Source organism: Pyrus communis, chromosome 4 (assembly GCF_963583255.1).
Source record: "Pyrus communis chromosome 4, drPyrComm1.1, whole genome shotgun sequence".
Taxonomy (NCBI): Eukaryota; Viridiplantae; Streptophyta; class Magnoliopsida; order Rosales; family Rosaceae; genus Pyrus; species Pyrus communis.
In genome coordinates this window covers 3,480,095-3,495,929 of record NC_084806.1, presented here as the reverse complement: position 1 = coordinate 3,495,929, position 15,835 = coordinate 3,480,095, and the positions used below count along the sequence as shown (strand labels likewise).

Genomic DNA, 15,835 nt, shown 5'->3' with positions numbered 1-15,835 from the left:
TACTATCATCTCGTAACATAAGCTTAATATTGTGAATCTCTGTCAAAGGCCCAAGAAGAAACATAACGTCTGTAACAGGCCCAAATCTTATAGGGTGTCATAAACGCTTTCCAGGCCCAGATACGATCGTCTAGTCTTAGCGCCGTTGAGCGGCGACGGTCACAGAATTTCTCTTTGTTTCTTTCTCGGATTTCCCTCTCTACTCTTTTCGCAGAGATGGAAAGCCATGGCAGCACCTCGCGTACCAGCAGCAACAACACCAACAAGGAGCAATGGAGAGCTGAAGACGCCATAGCCGGCAACGCCGAAGCTCTCCGAGCTCTCAGAGAACTCATCATCTACCCTCTCCTCTTTTCCCGTCAAGCTCAAAAGCTCGGTCTCAAAGTAAACACCTCAAAACCGACACACACACTCCATATCTATTACGCTTCCATTTCTCTTATGCTAATTAATTTTGGGTTTCTGGGTTTTTCTTCAGTGGCCTCGGGGTTTGCTCCTCTACGGCCCTCCCGGCACCGGAAAGGTAAATATTGATTGAACCATCACTTTTCCAAGGTTTCTACTTGTTAATTTGCTTGATCATATTGTTAAAGTTGTAATTAGCATTGGTTTCCAATAGGGTTTTTACTAATTTTGTTTGCTTATTGGGTTTTTATGAAATTTTTTGTTTTTGTTTTTCTTCATGCTAGACAAGCTTGGTACGAGCTGTGGTTAGGGAATGTGGTGCACATTTAATTGTCATTAGGTACCCTTTTATTCCTTAATCTTTGAATTAATCTTAATCATCTGGGTACAGGTGAAATGATGTCAGTAGCAATGTTGCTCTTGACTCATGTTAAGTTAGGATTATGATATTATGTTGTCATGGTTTTAATTTCGTTCATTTTCCTATAGTCCACATTCTGTCCACAAAGCACATGCCGGAGAAAGTGAGAAATTTTTACGGGAGGCTTTTGCAGAGGCTTCCTCGCGTACATTGTCAGGCAAGCCATCTGTTATCTTTATAGATGAAATAGATGCACTCTGTCCTCGCCGTGATTCTAGGTAACAACCAGTGGTGCTAGAGTGAACCCTAATGAACTTTGGACATGCCCGGCTTAACATGGTTAAGTTATGTTTGAGTTGCAGAAGAGAGCAAGATGTTCGTATCGCCTCGCAACTCTTTACGCTGATGGACTCCAAGACATCCTCAGCATCAGTACCACAGGTTGTGGTTGTTGCATCCACCAACAGGTATGTTGTTTCTTCTAGAGTTGAATAGTTGATAATGTTTAATCATGCCTACAAAATCTGATTGTTTCATGAGAGATATGATCTATTATTTCACCATGGTTTTGAAATTTTTGGTACTATGTCGTCATAAATTTTCTATGCATTCTCATTATCACATTGCCAGTAAAGCCAATGTGCAGAAGAATTCATGGCTTTACATTGTGATTTATGTTCTAGTTAGTACTTATGTAAAGGTTTTGTATACTATTTCGTCTTATTTTCCAAATATATTAATATCTGGTTTCTACATACAAAGAGCTGAAGCAATTGATCCAGCACTCAGAAGGTCTGGGCGGTTTGATGTTGAAGTTGAAGTTACTACACCTACTGAAGAAGAACGCTTTCAAATTCTCAAGGTTAGAGTGATGCTTTAAAATTTTTGTAAGCAATAACATGGCTTACTTTTTCAATAATGTCAATCAACTAATCGAAATTCGACCTAGTGTTCACTAAATTCCAAGTATAACAATGCCAATGAATGTTCAGCTCTACACAAGAAAAGTTCCTTTGGATCCCAACGTTGATCTACAAGGCATAGCTGCATCTTGCAATGGATTTGTTGGGGCGGACCTGGAAGCTTTATGTCGTGAGGCTGCTATGTCTGCAATTAAAAGACATTCAGATGCAAATAAAGATGCTGGTGCGTTTAGCTTAACAATAGAAGACTGGAAGCATGCAAGGTCTGTGGTTAGTCCAAGTATAACAAGAGGTGTCACGGTGGAAGTTCCCAAGGTGACATGGGAAGACATAGGAGGGTTGAATGATTTAAAGGTGTGTAAGTTTTTGCTTGTTTGTTTTCATCTCAGGCTGAAGTCTCATGGTACTAATTATATTTTACCTTTCTTGTTGACAGAAAAAGCTCCAGCAAGCTGTGGAGTGGCCCATCAAATATGCTTCTGTGTTTTCAAGGCTGGGAATATCACCCATGCGTGGAATTCTTCTTTATGGTCCTCCGGGATGCTCGAAAACCACTCTTGCTAAAGCCGCTGCACATGCTGCCCAAGCTTCGTTTTTTTCTTTGAGGTTTGAACTTCTTCCATAGTTTGACAAATTTGTTCTACTTATTCAGTAAGAAGCTGCTCACCTGGAAGTGCATTGAAATTTTTACATTTACAATATGTTTATTTGACAAACTAGAAGAGTTGCATGCCTGAAATTCATAAAGTTTGAATCAGTGGTGCAGAATTGTTTTCAATGTACGTTGGAGAGGGTGAAGCTTTGCTGCGTAATACCTTTCGGAGAGCTCGCCTTGCAGCACCCAGCATAGTATTCTTTGATGAGGCGGATGTTGTTGCTGCCAAAAGGTTAGTAACTTAGCATGCTGCAATTGTCCAGTAGCCTTCTTTGTTGTGGGATTGACCATTAACATGATGATTTGTTATTTTGTATCAACTAGAACAAGTTTGCATAATCTAACGAAGAACAGCAGTACAAGTTTCATAACTTTCTTTGTTTTCCTTCAATGGGCAGAGGTGGGAGTTCAAGCAACAGCAGTACTGTTGGAGAAAGGCTTCTTTCTACTTTGCTGACCGAAATGGATGGTTTGGAAGAGGCTAAGGTTGGCACTATATCCCATTAAATTCTTTTACTTCTGCCGTAATTTCAAAATTGTATTCTCATTTGTTTTTAGGGAGTCTTTGTTTTGGCTGCTACAAACCGTCCTCATGCAATCGATGCAGCGCTAGTTCGCCCAGGACGCTTTGATTTGGTAAGGATTTTGTTTAATCACATGAATGGTTACGGAGGTCTAGTGAAAAATTTCTACAAACCAAAACTCAGCAGTATGTCAAAGAGATGGGTTAACTCTTATTTTCATGAAATTCAAGGTGCTCTTTGTACAACCACCAGATTTAGAAGGTCGATATGAGATACTTCGGGTACATACTCGTAACATGAGAATAGGAGATGATGTTGATCTCAAACGCATAGCAAAAGATACTGAGCACTTCACAGGAGCGGAGCTGGAGGGTCTATGCAGGGAAGCAGGAATAGTAGCTCTGAGGGAAGACATATCAGCCACTGTTGTGTGTAATCGTCATTTCCGGACTGCAAAAGATTCGTTAAAGCCAGCATTAACGAAAGCAGATGTCGACTCATATTTGGCTTTTGGTGTTGCTTAGAATCGAGTGCCGAGGATTTCAAGCGCAAAGGGATTTCTCACACAACATAGGTAGTACCTGAAGTGTAAGATGTGTACTGTATTTTTTACAGCAGTTTCCGTTTGAAAGAGAGCCTTGTTTTGATTTTCAAGTTTTGTATCTGTAATTACGTGAAATATGAGAGGCTCCTCAATAGAGAAGCCCAATTTTTTTACATACATTCTTATTTTCTGGCGCAGATGAGCATCTCCACATGCGTTTTCCTGTTCGTGACACGCTTTTTTTTAAAAGAAAATTAATGAAAAGTTTAAAAAAACTTTAGTTTTCATGAAAAATGATACATAAAAGTGTAGTGAATAGTACCAGGGAAAGGTAAAAATGTAGTTTTTCGTTAAAAATGAACAATATCAGGAGTGTTTCGTTAAAACTTATTTTTTCTAATCACGTGCGCGGTACATCCCTTTGAAAATATCTAATCATGGGCGCGGTGCACCCTTTCGGAAACCTAACTAAACTAAGCTGTTCGGGTTGGTTTGGCTTTTTAGTATTTTTACAAGTCAAACTAACCCGGTTTGGATTGGTTTGGTTTTTTTTTCTATTTTTCCAAAGCAAACTAGACGGTTTGGGTTGGTTCGGGTTTTTGGTATTTTTGTCAAATCGGTTTATGAAACGGAACCGTTCCACGAGTATTTAAGAATGTAATGTCTCTTTTGCCCTTATAGATTACACAAAAGTAAGGGCATTATTGGCTTTACACGTTTCTTATAGGCTTTCAACTCCGCTTTACTCCCTCACAAGTCCACAACCACAGTAAAACAAACACAACTCCCTTCCTACGTTCGCACGTGCGGCATTCGAAAACAAAATTTTGCACGTGCTTCAAACTGTGACTGCCTTTTGCGCCAAAGCCCTAAACCCACCGCCATGGCTCAAGGCCAAGGACGGCCGAACAACTCCATGAAAAGCCCTAACCGCCAATTCTCCGCCGGCAACGGCAACGTCGATGCCCTCGCGACCAAGTAAGCACCTTTAATCTCCTTACTTTCTGTTTGGCTGCTCAGAAAACCAGAAAATATTAAAAGGTCTTTGATTTTTTAATTCTAGGAGGAAAGCGCTCGCGCAGCACAGGAAGTCCCTCCCAATCGCTTCTGGTATTATCTGAGACTCTAATTTCTTTAATTAATCTTTTTTTGTTTCTGTTTAGTGATTGTCCTAGGAGTGTAATTACTGGTGTTGTTTGATTACTAGTTGAAAAACGGCTAATCGAGGAGGTTCGGAAGCACGATACTTTGATTATTGTTGGCGAAACTGGAAGCGGAAAAACAACACGTATGTAGTCTTTATATATATATATATATTTGTATAAATCTACGAATATGTATTTATGTGCAGATTGTTTTTTTCTTTGAATTTCTGTATTTATTTGATTTTGTGGTTCTGAGCTTTCAGCTTGATGTTGTTTTACCTGTGGTATAAGCTCTTTTTTTGTTTCTCTAGAATTACCTCAGTTTTTGTTCAATGCTGGGTTTTCCGGGGACGGAAAAGTCATTGGGGTAACTCAACCTAGGCGTGTGGCTGCAATGACTGTGGCGAAGCGGGTTGCTGAGGAATGTGGCGGTAGTTTGGGTCAGAAGGTTGGATACTCCATTAGATTTGAGGATGTGACTTCTAGTTCAACACGGATCAAGTACATGACAGATGGATTGCTACTGAGGTAAATCTATGAATAACTTGGTCAGGCGATATATTCTCTCTCTGAGACATCTAGAAGCTTCATTGACATACTTTACAATCATTTTTGGTGCATGTGGAGAGAGTTCTCAGTAAGAAAGTCGATTTTCAGTTGTTGTAAAACCACGTTGGAGTCTGTCTAGATGTAGACTTTGGCTTAGTTATATGATTTTTATGAACTGATATAACGGTTGGAACACTTTCAGGGAAGCACTATTGGATCCATATCTCTCTAGGTATTCAGTTATAATTGTTGATGAAGCTCATGAGAGAACTGTCCAGACAGATGTGCTATTAGGCTTGCTGAAAAATGTACAAGATGCAAGGTCAAAATCCCTCAACAACCTCCAGAATACTAAAAACCAGAAAACAAATGATGACATGCAGTCGAAAGAAAACGGTGCTCTGGGCTTCCGTTTTCTCAAGCAATACCAAGGAAGGACCCCGTTGAAGTTAATTATCATGTCTGCCAGCTTGGATGCAAAAATTTTCTCTGAGTACTTCGGTGGTGCAAGAGCTGTTCACATCCAAGGGCGACAGTTTCCCGTGGATATATTTTATACACATCATTCTATACAAGATTATCTTGATGCTTCGTTAACCACAATATTGCAGGTATTTAGTGCCCTTCATCAGTATTTGGTGTTAGATTAATCTGGAGCAGGTCCTGATTATTCCTAAATAATGTACATGTTCTTATAATATAACTCTAATAATATATCTGTGGTGTTAGATTCACCTGGAGGAGGGCCCTGGTGATATACTTGTATTTTTGACGGGTCAAGAAGAAATTGAATCTGCAGAAAGACTTGTCAAAGAAAGACTTAAGCAGTTACCAGAAAACAGTCAAAAACTAGTAGCTGTTCCTATATACTCATCTCTTTCGTCAGAACATCAAATGCGAGTTTTTGCACCAGCCCCACCTGGATTTCGTAAGGTAACTTAATGATGTCCATTAGCTTTTGTATATGAATAGGAAGCATCAAGATATTTTGTGATTGTTGCATAACAAAGTTTCAAGTGAAGAGCAAATATCATCCCCAAGATATTTACAGTCACTTACCTCAGCCCCTCGAATTGTCTAATTGTCTACACCTTTGGTTTGAGTATCTTACATATCTGTTCGTGTAAAGTTGTTCTTTTCATGAACTTGATCATGGGGAAACTCAAAAGAAGGTTTATGATGTATATTCATTTGGTGATCTCTAATAATTTACATTATTCTGTTAGGTAATATTGGCAACAAATATTGCTGAGACATCATTGACAATATCTGGAATCAAGTATGTTGTAGATCCTGGGTTTGTAAAAGCACGTTACTATGATCCAAACAAAGGGTTGGAATCTTTGGTGGTTGTTCCAGTTTCAAAAGCACAGGCTCTTCAAAGGAGGTAAATAGTTGGTTAGGGGGGATCTAACAAGAATTCTTATAAATAAAATATCAGTTTCGAGGACAATTGAAGTTATTAATTTATATTTATGTTTTTATCAAAAATAAAAAATAAAAAACTAAAATTATGTTATACAAATTTTTAGATTTCTTTGCCAGCTTATTTTGTAAACACTTTATACAGTGCAATATCATAAAATTAAATTTATCTGTGGATATTTGAAGTGTTGAACTGATGCTTAAGACCATATAACTTTGTATGACAAATGCTTTCATTGTGCAGTGGGCGTGCAGGAAGAGAAGGACCAGGGAAATGCTTCCGCCTCTACCCAGAAGATCAATTTGGCAAACTAGAGGATTCAACCAAGCCAGAGATCAAGCGATGCAACCTCTCTAATGTCATTTTGCAACTTAAGGCGCTGGGTGTTGATGATATCACTGGGTTTGACTTTATAGAAAAACCGTCGAGGTAAAATCTTTGATAGGTTTTGTTATTTGTTTGTTTCTTATGATGCCTTTTTGTGGCTTGATGGTAGAAAGCAAGTGGCAGCTTTATTTGTTTTTGTCAAGCAGTTAGTTCTTCTAATAAATATTGCTTTTTGATCTCCCAGAGAATTTTATCATACATGAATCTTATTTGAACAGGTCGGCTATTGTCAAATCACTGGAGCAATTGTTTGTACTGGGTGCTTTGACAGACGACTGCAAATTGTCAAATCCAGTTGGAATCCAAATGGCTCGCCTTCCCTTAGACCCTATTTATTCAAAGGCTCTAATCGTAGCAAGTGAATTCAATTGCCTGGAAGAGATGTTGATAAGTGTTGCAATGCTCTCGGTGGAATCAATATTTTTTAATCCCCGTGACAAAATAGAAGAGGTATTTGTTATGAATCATTTACCTATCTGTCTCCTGTTAATTTCTTGTAGATTATGTATAGTTTGAAAGTGGAGTAGAAGTATTCTTGAGATTTCATTCTCTCTTTCCAATTTCCATTATGCTCCCACACAATATAGTTAAATATAATCTTGTTGCTTCACTGATATGAATGAAGCTATATTAGTGTAGTTATGCTTCTCTTTTCATGATCTCACAATACGGTGAACTGTTGTCTTTTACAATACTACTCTAACTTGTTATACAACCTTCCTGTTGTCAGGTGAGATCTGCGCAGAAATCCTTTGCAAGTCCAGAGGGAGACCACCTCACTTTGGTTAATGTATATCGAGCATCCAATGAGTTCTTGGAGAAGAGATCAGGTCTTAGTAAAGAGAAGCGTGAAAAAGCTTTCCGGAAATGGTGCAAGGATAATTTCATTCATAGTCGCTCCTTGACAAATGCTCGTGACATTCACAGGTTGGCTATTTTTCTTACTTGTTGAGCTATAGACATGTTTCTGCTGGTCTCACACAATCAGACTAGATTTTTTGCCCCTGTTTTGGAAGATCGGTGTGTCTATTATGGTGTAGATTGAAGTAATTGGCTTCTCTCAGTGTAATAGATGTTTATTTGCAGACAAATTCGAGGGCATGTTGAACAAATGGGTCTTCGTATCACCTCTTGTGGGGATGATGTGCTTCAGTTTTGCAGATGTCTTGCCGCTTCTTTCTTCCTCAATGCAGCTTTAAAGCAGCCTGATGGAACATACAGGTCTTGAACTTACCTTGACATGTTTTGAAATTCTTTTGGTTGGTTTCATTTACGTTTCGAAGCTTGTACCCTTATATGTATATTATTTAATTCTCTCTTGGAATCATGTACAATCTCTCACAGTTAACTAATCAAATGACAGGGCTTTAGCAAATGGTGAGGTGGTTTCTATCCACCCGTCTTCTGTGTTAAGAAATAGACCAGAGTGCCTAATTTACAATGAACTGGTCGAAACTAGTAGAAAATTCATCCGCAACACAACTAGAATCGACTTTTTGTGGTTAACTGAGCTTGCTCCTCAATTCTATGCCATGCAGAATTGAAGGTAGTGCGAAGAGGTATGCTTATTGGATTATTCAGAGATGCCATTGTTGTCTGCACCATCTGCAGTGAATTTTTTCTTTGTTTTTACGAGTACCATATTACATGCAGGCATAGCTCAGATGATTCGTTTGAAAGCTCTACTGCCATTCGCTTTTTTTTTTTTATGCCTGATCCTGACGTGCAACAAGATAAGGAGTGGTTGCAGAATCGGTGGCTTGGACATCTGATGCTGGCATAGCTAGATGTTGTTGAATGTTGAGATAAGTTGACTGGTCGATTAGATGCTCAGAACCTGGACCATGTGGTCCATCCGCCGCCTACTTGTGAACTGGAGCATTCTTGAAGAGCTTAATCCTGTCCAGCCAAGCAGCTACCTGCAACGGCTTCACAATTGCAAAATGACGAGAAGTGCTGTTGTAGCGTTTGGTTGACATGCTGTCGATGCTAAGCATCTAAAGCTAAGCTAAATCCATGTTGGATGCCATCTACTTTCTTCGGGTTTTCAGCGAGAATGCAACTTAAAACTGTTGATACAGATGGTGGTGATAGGTTAACGACGACGAGAATTATGCCATAACGATGAACCTGAACTTGGAAACAAGATACAGGAATATGTACACTGATGAAGTCCAATCTGATTGTTTTCTGTTATTTATCTCGTACAACTGTAGAAATGAATCTATGTGGAAAATGTGTGCCTTCAAGTATCCAACATGAAAGTCTTGACTTGCATACGGGGTTAGGCCGGTTAGCTAATTTTTGTGTTCCTTGATCCAAACCAGGATGTTGCACTGGCATCTGTCTCAATGAGGCCAGTCCCTTTTGCACCAGTAACAGAGAAGCTCTCTCTTTCCGACGAGAATTATGGTTTTACACTTGATGCATGGCCGACAAATGAAAAGTACAAAGCATGGGTTACATCAAATGCCAAACTGGCATAACGTTTTATCCATAATTACTGCCTAATTATTTATTTAAATGAAAATGAAATCTGTATGAGCTTTTTGTATTACATTAAATAAATAAATAAATAAATAAATAAATAAGAGAAAAAAATTTCTTGAAAGTAAAAAATATCTCTCATATTAGAGTTGCGGTGTAACAATCAACCAATGCAGCAAAAGATGGGTTTCCATTTGAATGCGTGAACAACCGTTCATATTTAGAATTCAATAATCATCTTTCACGTCATATCGTGTTTATTTAAAAAAAATAACAATAAATCTGAAAAAGTAAAGAATCAAGTTCGAAAATGGTCAATCCAATTTTAGGAAAATTAATATAGCTAACTTCCACTAAATCTTGCCCAATTTACTTTTTCCTGGTAGGATTTAAATTTGTGAACTTTGAAATATTTATAAAATAAAATCCGAATTCCATAAAATAAAATAATAATAATAATAAAATTGAAAAGCAGTGACAGTGTATCTACACTCACATATGTATATAACGCATAGAAGTGGCGTAAAGTTTTGCTCAGTAGCTCAACACCCTCTCGGCTTCCACAGCTCTCCCTCCAGATCTGATCCCAACAACCAGGTACCCCACGCGCCGCTTTCTCTAACCCTAGATCTCTGCCTCCCTTGTCGGATTTTGATTTCCATGTTTCAATCGCTGCGTTTCGCTTTCAATTCCTCGCTTTTTTTACCCGATTGTACTGTGTGCTGTGTTTGATTTGATGCTTTTCCTAATGAATAATTTTGATATTTTGATCGCTGGATTTTTTGGGGTGAAATTGTTTGACGGAGTTAGTACAACGATGAGGTGCATTTCTTTTGTTAGATCTATATATGTGTTATGATTTATTTTTAGAATGTATATGTTTTGATTTGTGCTGGTGTTTGATGAGGCGTTTCTTAAATCTTTTGCTTCTGATTTTTTGAGATTTATAGGATGAACAGCTCATCGTGGATCTGTCTCTGTTCGATTTTCATACCGAAAAGCTTTTGCATACGAGGCTACATTATGTTGAATTGAGCTGCTATTTGTGTAATTTAGCTGAAATGATCAATTGGGTTTTAAAATTTGTGAAGAAAAGATTAAAAATTGAAGAGAAATGGAATTGTACGTCGAAAGTTTGAGCCTTGAAGTTCATGGTGCAGATTCTAAGATATTTGTTTTTTCCATTTTGTTCGGGTTTGTTGTGAATGGTATGTTTTATGAAACGGATCAATGGCTTACCATCATGTAGAGTTGTTTGATTTCAAAGAATTTTGTTCTGATTTATTGTAATTGTTCATGTTGGCACATAACTTTTGGTATATTTTCTTGAAATATTTGTTCTTTTTCCGGAATTCCGTTCTAAACATTTGTTTCCAACACAAGAGTTCAGGGTATCTGTGAAGAAGTTGGAGAACATGGGTCGCGGAGTTAGCAGCGGTGGGGGTCAGAGTTCTTTGAACTATCTTTTTGGGAGTGGAGAGGCGCCAAAACCGGCTGCCAACAATGCTCAAGCTGCGCCAGTTCCAAATGAAGGGAGGGCTGTGAGCAATGAGCCTGCTTCCAAGCCTACTGCTCCTGCTCCTCCTCCTGAACCAGTTGATATCACCAAGGCTATTCCTGCTGGTATCCATAGCACCTCTACAAACAACTACATGCGTGCAGATGGCCAGAACACCGGAAACTTCATTACTGTATGGTTCTTCTCATTGTCTTCTACAAATAACGTTACGGTTGTTTCTGATGCTTATAGCCTTAGACAAAACCTAGTTTACTTACACGGTTACTGATATAGCCCCGTGAATCCCCAATTTTTTCGTTAATTTTGAATTTGTTATCCAAATAGTGTTGTGTTTATGATGCAGTGAAGCTATTTTCTCTAGAAAGTAACTACTCTTGTGAAATCCAATCTCTAACGGTACAGTGACAACAGTTTATATTTATGCTGAAATTGGCATTTTCCTCTTCATTCCTCCGCCCTAAACTTGTCTCCCAACCCAAAACATTGTTTGTTGTAACGTTCTTGTTCTGTTTTATGCGCAATCTCTGTTTACCGATGTTCATATTGATTTTCCTTGTGTGCAGGACCGACCCTCGACCAAGGTCCATGCTGCCCCAGGTGGTGGATCTTCTCTGGGTTACCTCTTCGGTGGACCAGGTGGTAACTGAGACATACATGCCCTTCGTAACGTTGAATTTTGTGAAACCTCCATGGCGGACGAGGCAATGCCTTCATCCTTTTTATATAAACAATGGAAGTCTTTGTGGATTCTGTGATGTAATATAGATCTTGTGGTTGTTTTGGATCATTCAGTCAAGAATGATCTATTTTAGATGGGTAAACCATCCGATACAGGTTTCGTTTTCATTGACAAACCAAACATTTCCTAGTGCATATTTCGTGTTTCCCGTCATTTTCTCAGTGATTGATTTCTGTTTTCCATCCATACATGGTCATTTCTGTTGCTTTCTAAAGTTGGATTATGATCGGAAAGTGTTGCTCGTAATACACACACATTAGATCTGTGCAATGCATTCCAGCTCGGACGGCCCAAGGGAAGTAGTTTTGAAAGAACAATTTCCTTTGCTTCTCGTTGAATCCCGTCGATCCCCCTATGACGGACATCAGGCACATGGGAAGGTACATTTGCTCAAACTCTATTACCTTCAGCGCTGACTCCCCCATCAAGTTCGTCGGAAGGCCAAAAAGCGTGTGCCAGAAGTCGTGCACCTCCCGAGCCCTCATGGCCACATATGCAAGCTCATCCGTCTCCATGAACCGCACAGCCGGTCAATCATCTGGCGAGAAGTTCCTGGATCCCATGAACTTTGCATAGGCGGCGCCAAATGTGTTTTCTGGTAGATCCCATGCATAACCCACATTTACAGATATTACACGGGGTTGCTCCAAAAGTATGGCCTGCAAAGAAAGAAACGCATTCGTCCAAGGATAACAAGAAGTCTAGCAAGCAAATGGATTAGCAATGAAATTATGATATCTCGGACCATTCTAAGTCTGTTACTGGTGGCAAAAACAACGCAAAACGGTACACATAAGAAGAATCAGTTCAATAACAAACGCATTGTAAGTGACGCTACAAAAGCAAACATATAACGGAAGATAACACGCAATATAAGGGTCGCATATAAACCAAGAGCAGCAGCATTCAACACGAAATGTAATTAATAACTAAGACGGATAAGAACAGAGAAGACGAGGTCTTGCTCTGCCTTCAGGGCTCCTCTTCATTCTTTATAGAACTCTCTCAAATGCAGGCTTCCCAGTTGTCCCTCCAAGAGCTGCTACGAGATCAGCTCTTCTTGGGTCCAGCAATGGGCCCGCAGCTGAACCGACCGCAACAGCCGCCTGCTGCTACCGGTTCAGCCGAACACGAGCACTTCCAAACATGGCAATTCTCTGCTTTTGTTGCAATCCTAATCCTTACATGCAAATTTCAGCAACCATTTAACCTTTACACGATCAAAACAAATACATACATTGCCTGTGAAGCATTTTCACAAACAGTTTCTGGGCAAATTACTGAACATTGCATCCAATGAAACGTAATTCACAATAACGTTTTTAATCATCACAACAAAGAAATGAAGCACCCACTTTTGTGAATCATTACAATTTCATGGTGTAGTCAAATTAGGATTTTAAAATATTTTAAAATCTTGGTGTGGTCAAATTAGGATTTTAAATAATAGATCCAAATCCATAGGTAATCGATTAGGATTTTAAAAAGTCCACAATAGCCTAAATGTGGTGAAAATATCAAGGATTTGCTAGAATTTTGATGGATTTAAGAGTAAAAGTATAAATAATAAAGGTCATAAACAATCCAACCTTCACCCCCAGAATTTCATTTCAAGAACAAAGAATTATATTTGTAGAAGAGGAATAGTCTTCCCCATTTTTGGCCCAGCCGGAGAACCCGATGAGCAGCTCACCATCTATACATAACAGGTTTCCAAATCCTCATTTCTCTAACTTGCTTTCACCATCCCTCATCCCTCCCCGTGACCCACACACTGCCATATTGGATGAACAATCCCACCCACCCACTGCCAAAATGGGTTTGATTTCGTGCTTTGCCTTTATTGGATGAACAAGCCAATGTCGTTGCAGGTAAGGTTGCGATTAAAACTTGTTAGTGTTTGTTGTGGTTCGAATCCAATACAAATCATGGATGGCATTGAATAATGATGGACAAGTGAGTCATTCTTTGATTATTGTGTATGCAAGGTGTGGTAGTGGGTTTTTGCATGGACAGTGTTTGATGAAATTATTGAGAGGGATTTGGTATCGTGGAATTCCGTGATTTCTGGGTATTGCAAGATGTGGTGTGCTGGAGATGTGGTGGGGTTGTTCCGGGAAATGAGAGGTGATGGATTTGAGCCTAATGAAACGACTTTGGCGACGGTTCTTGAGCGTGCAGGGACATGGAGGATTTTAGTTTGGATACGTGGGTGGAGTGTTTTGTAATCGGAGATGAATTCATACGTAGGCTCTGCGTTAATTGGCATGACAAAAGTCGTAAGAAATTCATGAAAAAAATCCATACAAATTCATAGAAATCTATAAGTGAAATTCATATAAGGATGTAAAATCTATTAAAATCCTTTAAATTTATCACTTAAAAAAAATATATTAAAATTCTCCGAAATCCAGGTTGACTATACCCCTAAGAGACTCGAATTACAAAAGGTGCTAACCTGGTCATGTAACTCAACATTTGTGGTTTTGATAGTGGAAGAATGAAGAGGGGGAGGGAGTCGGCTAGGGTTTGAAAATGTATTAAATGGCTTTGTTTTGTATGCGATTAGAAATTCAATGCGATATTTATGGGACATGGCGGGGGATGTAAAAGTATGTGCCAATGCCGTTTCTGTGCCCAGTTCAATGAAATTCAACCTTAACCATAAAGAAGGTGGCTTTTATTGTCCCGCGGCAATGGTCTATCACGGGGCGGGTTATGTTGTCCTTTGCTTCTCCCTAGCTTTTGTATCTCAACTCAACCTCTTGGAGTTTCTTTGTCTTTGATTTACGAATAAATCATGATTCGACACTATTGAATAAACTCGTTAAAGATAATCGTTGTTGATATCAATAAACATAAATTAAGAAGCAAATCAAGACCAAAACTTTTGAACAATTGTATAAAATTAGCCTAAAATTATGTGTATAACGTGAAAAATCAAGTGATAAACAAAATAAACAAAGTCTTATCTCGGCCTTTTGATAATAACTTTTAATTCCTTCAACACCTGAAACCCTAAATAAAAACGGTTCATTTCTTCTCTTTGAATGCAAATTGAAATACAATACGGACCAAACCCTAACTCTGACGAGACCAAACCCTAACTCCAAACACCAAACTCCAACTAAACCCTAACCCGTAAACCCTAATAAGGAGAGTTACAACACCAAACCCCCTGGCACTTGCACTAGGTGCCTATTTATTTTCTTGGAATTAAGGAAATCAATGTCCCTATTTCCAAAACGGACCAAAAATGCAAAGGTCGTTTACTGGGAACTGACAGAGCAGGACGGCACCGTAAAAACTGTCGTACATACTCCACTGTACTCCTCCTCACAGAAAAAGAAAACAGAGAGAGAAAAATCTCAGGAAATCGTTTCTCATTGACCACTCCAATGGCTCATTCATCGTCCTTGCAAGTTGCAATCAGACTTTGTTTATCGTGTTTGTATTTTTTTTGTGTATATTGTTTATTTAAAAATAAATAATAAAATGAATAGTATTATAATTGATTTTTTAATGTAAAAGTATGTTTTTCGTTAAAATTCTTTTTATTTTAATAAATTATATTTAGATCTACAAAACAATGTATTATCAGATTTTTTATGGTTACCCGGTAAACTGTTTCCATAAGTACAAGTTTTTATCTTCAACCATGTGTCCCTCGAGCTCAAATTCTTTGCATTTTCTTAGTATAAATGAAACTATCGTAAAAATAATGTATTATTAAATCAAAATACCGTAAACTGCATTTGTTTTTCTTTTCTCTCTTGAGTGTATAGTAGACACAATGGTGTTGGTGTTGCAGGTACACAGCATGCGCCACTGCCTTACTTATTGCTATTTGGTACAGACTGCAATCTCTGCTGCAGCTATCTTTCTTTCTAGGCCACAGCTTTTTGCTTGTTCAACACTTCAAAGAGTGCATGGGGCTTTCTGTCCTTCATATACACGTCACCACTTGAAACCAAACTAGTATTTTGCATTCTGGTTTCTAACCAGAAATATTTTAAACCAACAAAACTAGTTGGGAAATGCAAATCCATATGATGTATATTTATTACTAGTTTGGTAATGAGTTGCTAGTGGGTATTAAAAAAATTTGAACTCAAAAAAGTGTTTGGTAAACACTTAAATACAGCTTATTTTCACAGTTTTGAATGAAAAA

General features: G+C 38.5%; 3 protein-coding genes and 1 pseudogene across 6 annotated transcripts; 3 read left to right on the top strand and 1 right to left on the bottom strand.

Moving 5' to 3' along the window:
- Nucleotides 1–139: 139 nt before the first annotated feature.
- Nucleotides 140–3,599, top strand: LOC137732103 (cell division control protein 48 homolog B). Its single transcript, XM_068471395.1, has 12 exons — nucleotides 140–384; nucleotides 479–523; nucleotides 690–745; nucleotides 895–1,044; nucleotides 1,129–1,233; nucleotides 1,529–1,628; nucleotides 1,759–2,043; nucleotides 2,126–2,295; nucleotides 2,448–2,576; nucleotides 2,743–2,830; nucleotides 2,903–2,980; nucleotides 3,099–3,599. The coding sequence occupies exons 1-12, from the start codon at nucleotides 217–219 to the stop codon at nucleotides 3,390–3,392; spliced, it is 1,668 nt and encodes a 555-aa protein (XP_068327496.1). The 5' UTR covers nucleotides 140–216; the 3' UTR covers nucleotides 3,393–3,599.
- Nucleotides 3,600–4,187: 588 nt separating this feature from the next.
- LOC137731768 (pre-mRNA-splicing factor ATP-dependent RNA helicase DEAH10) lies at nucleotides 4,188–9,220 on the top strand. Of its 2 annotated transcripts, none has more exons than XM_068470976.1 (13): nucleotides 4,188–4,390; nucleotides 4,476–4,522; nucleotides 4,620–4,700; nucleotides 4,869–5,085; nucleotides 5,309–5,717; nucleotides 5,836–6,039; nucleotides 6,333–6,493; nucleotides 6,776–6,961; nucleotides 7,138–7,369; nucleotides 7,650–7,846; nucleotides 8,006–8,140; nucleotides 8,283–8,465; nucleotides 8,573–9,220. In XM_068470976.1, the coding sequence occupies exons 1-12, from the start codon at nucleotides 4,296–4,298 to the stop codon at nucleotides 8,461–8,463; spliced, it is 2,145 nt and encodes a 714-aa protein (XP_068327077.1). In that variant the 5' UTR covers nucleotides 4,188–4,295; the 3' UTR covers nucleotides 8,464–8,465; nucleotides 8,573–9,220. The 2 variants fall into 2 exon arrangements, with proteins under 2 accessions (XP_068327077.1, XP_068327076.1); XM_068470975.1 differs by having other exon boundaries at nucleotides 8,283–8,478.
- Nucleotides 9,221–9,873: 653 nt separating this feature from the next.
- Nucleotides 9,874–11,812, top strand: LOC137731394 (protein SPIRAL1-like 1). 3 transcript variants are annotated; one of them, XM_068470503.1, is made up of 3 exons: nucleotides 9,874–10,003; nucleotides 10,797–11,097; nucleotides 11,489–11,812. In XM_068470503.1, the coding sequence occupies exons 2-3, from the start codon at nucleotides 10,822–10,824 to the stop codon at nucleotides 11,570–11,572; spliced, it is 360 nt and encodes a 119-aa protein (XP_068326604.1). In that variant the 5' UTR covers nucleotides 9,874–10,003; nucleotides 10,797–10,821; the 3' UTR covers nucleotides 11,573–11,812. The 3 variants fall into 3 exon arrangements, with proteins under 3 accessions (XP_068326604.1, XP_068326605.1, XP_068326606.1); XM_068470504.1 differs by having other exon boundaries at nucleotides 9,893–10,003; nucleotides 10,790–11,097; XM_068470505.1 differs by having other exon boundaries at nucleotides 9,941–10,003; nucleotides 10,787–11,097.
- A 61-nt stretch (nucleotides 11,813–11,873) lies between these two features.
- On the bottom strand, nucleotides 11,874–12,812 carry LOC137731393 (ubiquinone biosynthesis protein COQ4 homolog, mitochondrial-like; annotated as a pseudogene).
- Nucleotides 12,813–15,835: the final 3,023 nt, after the last annotated feature.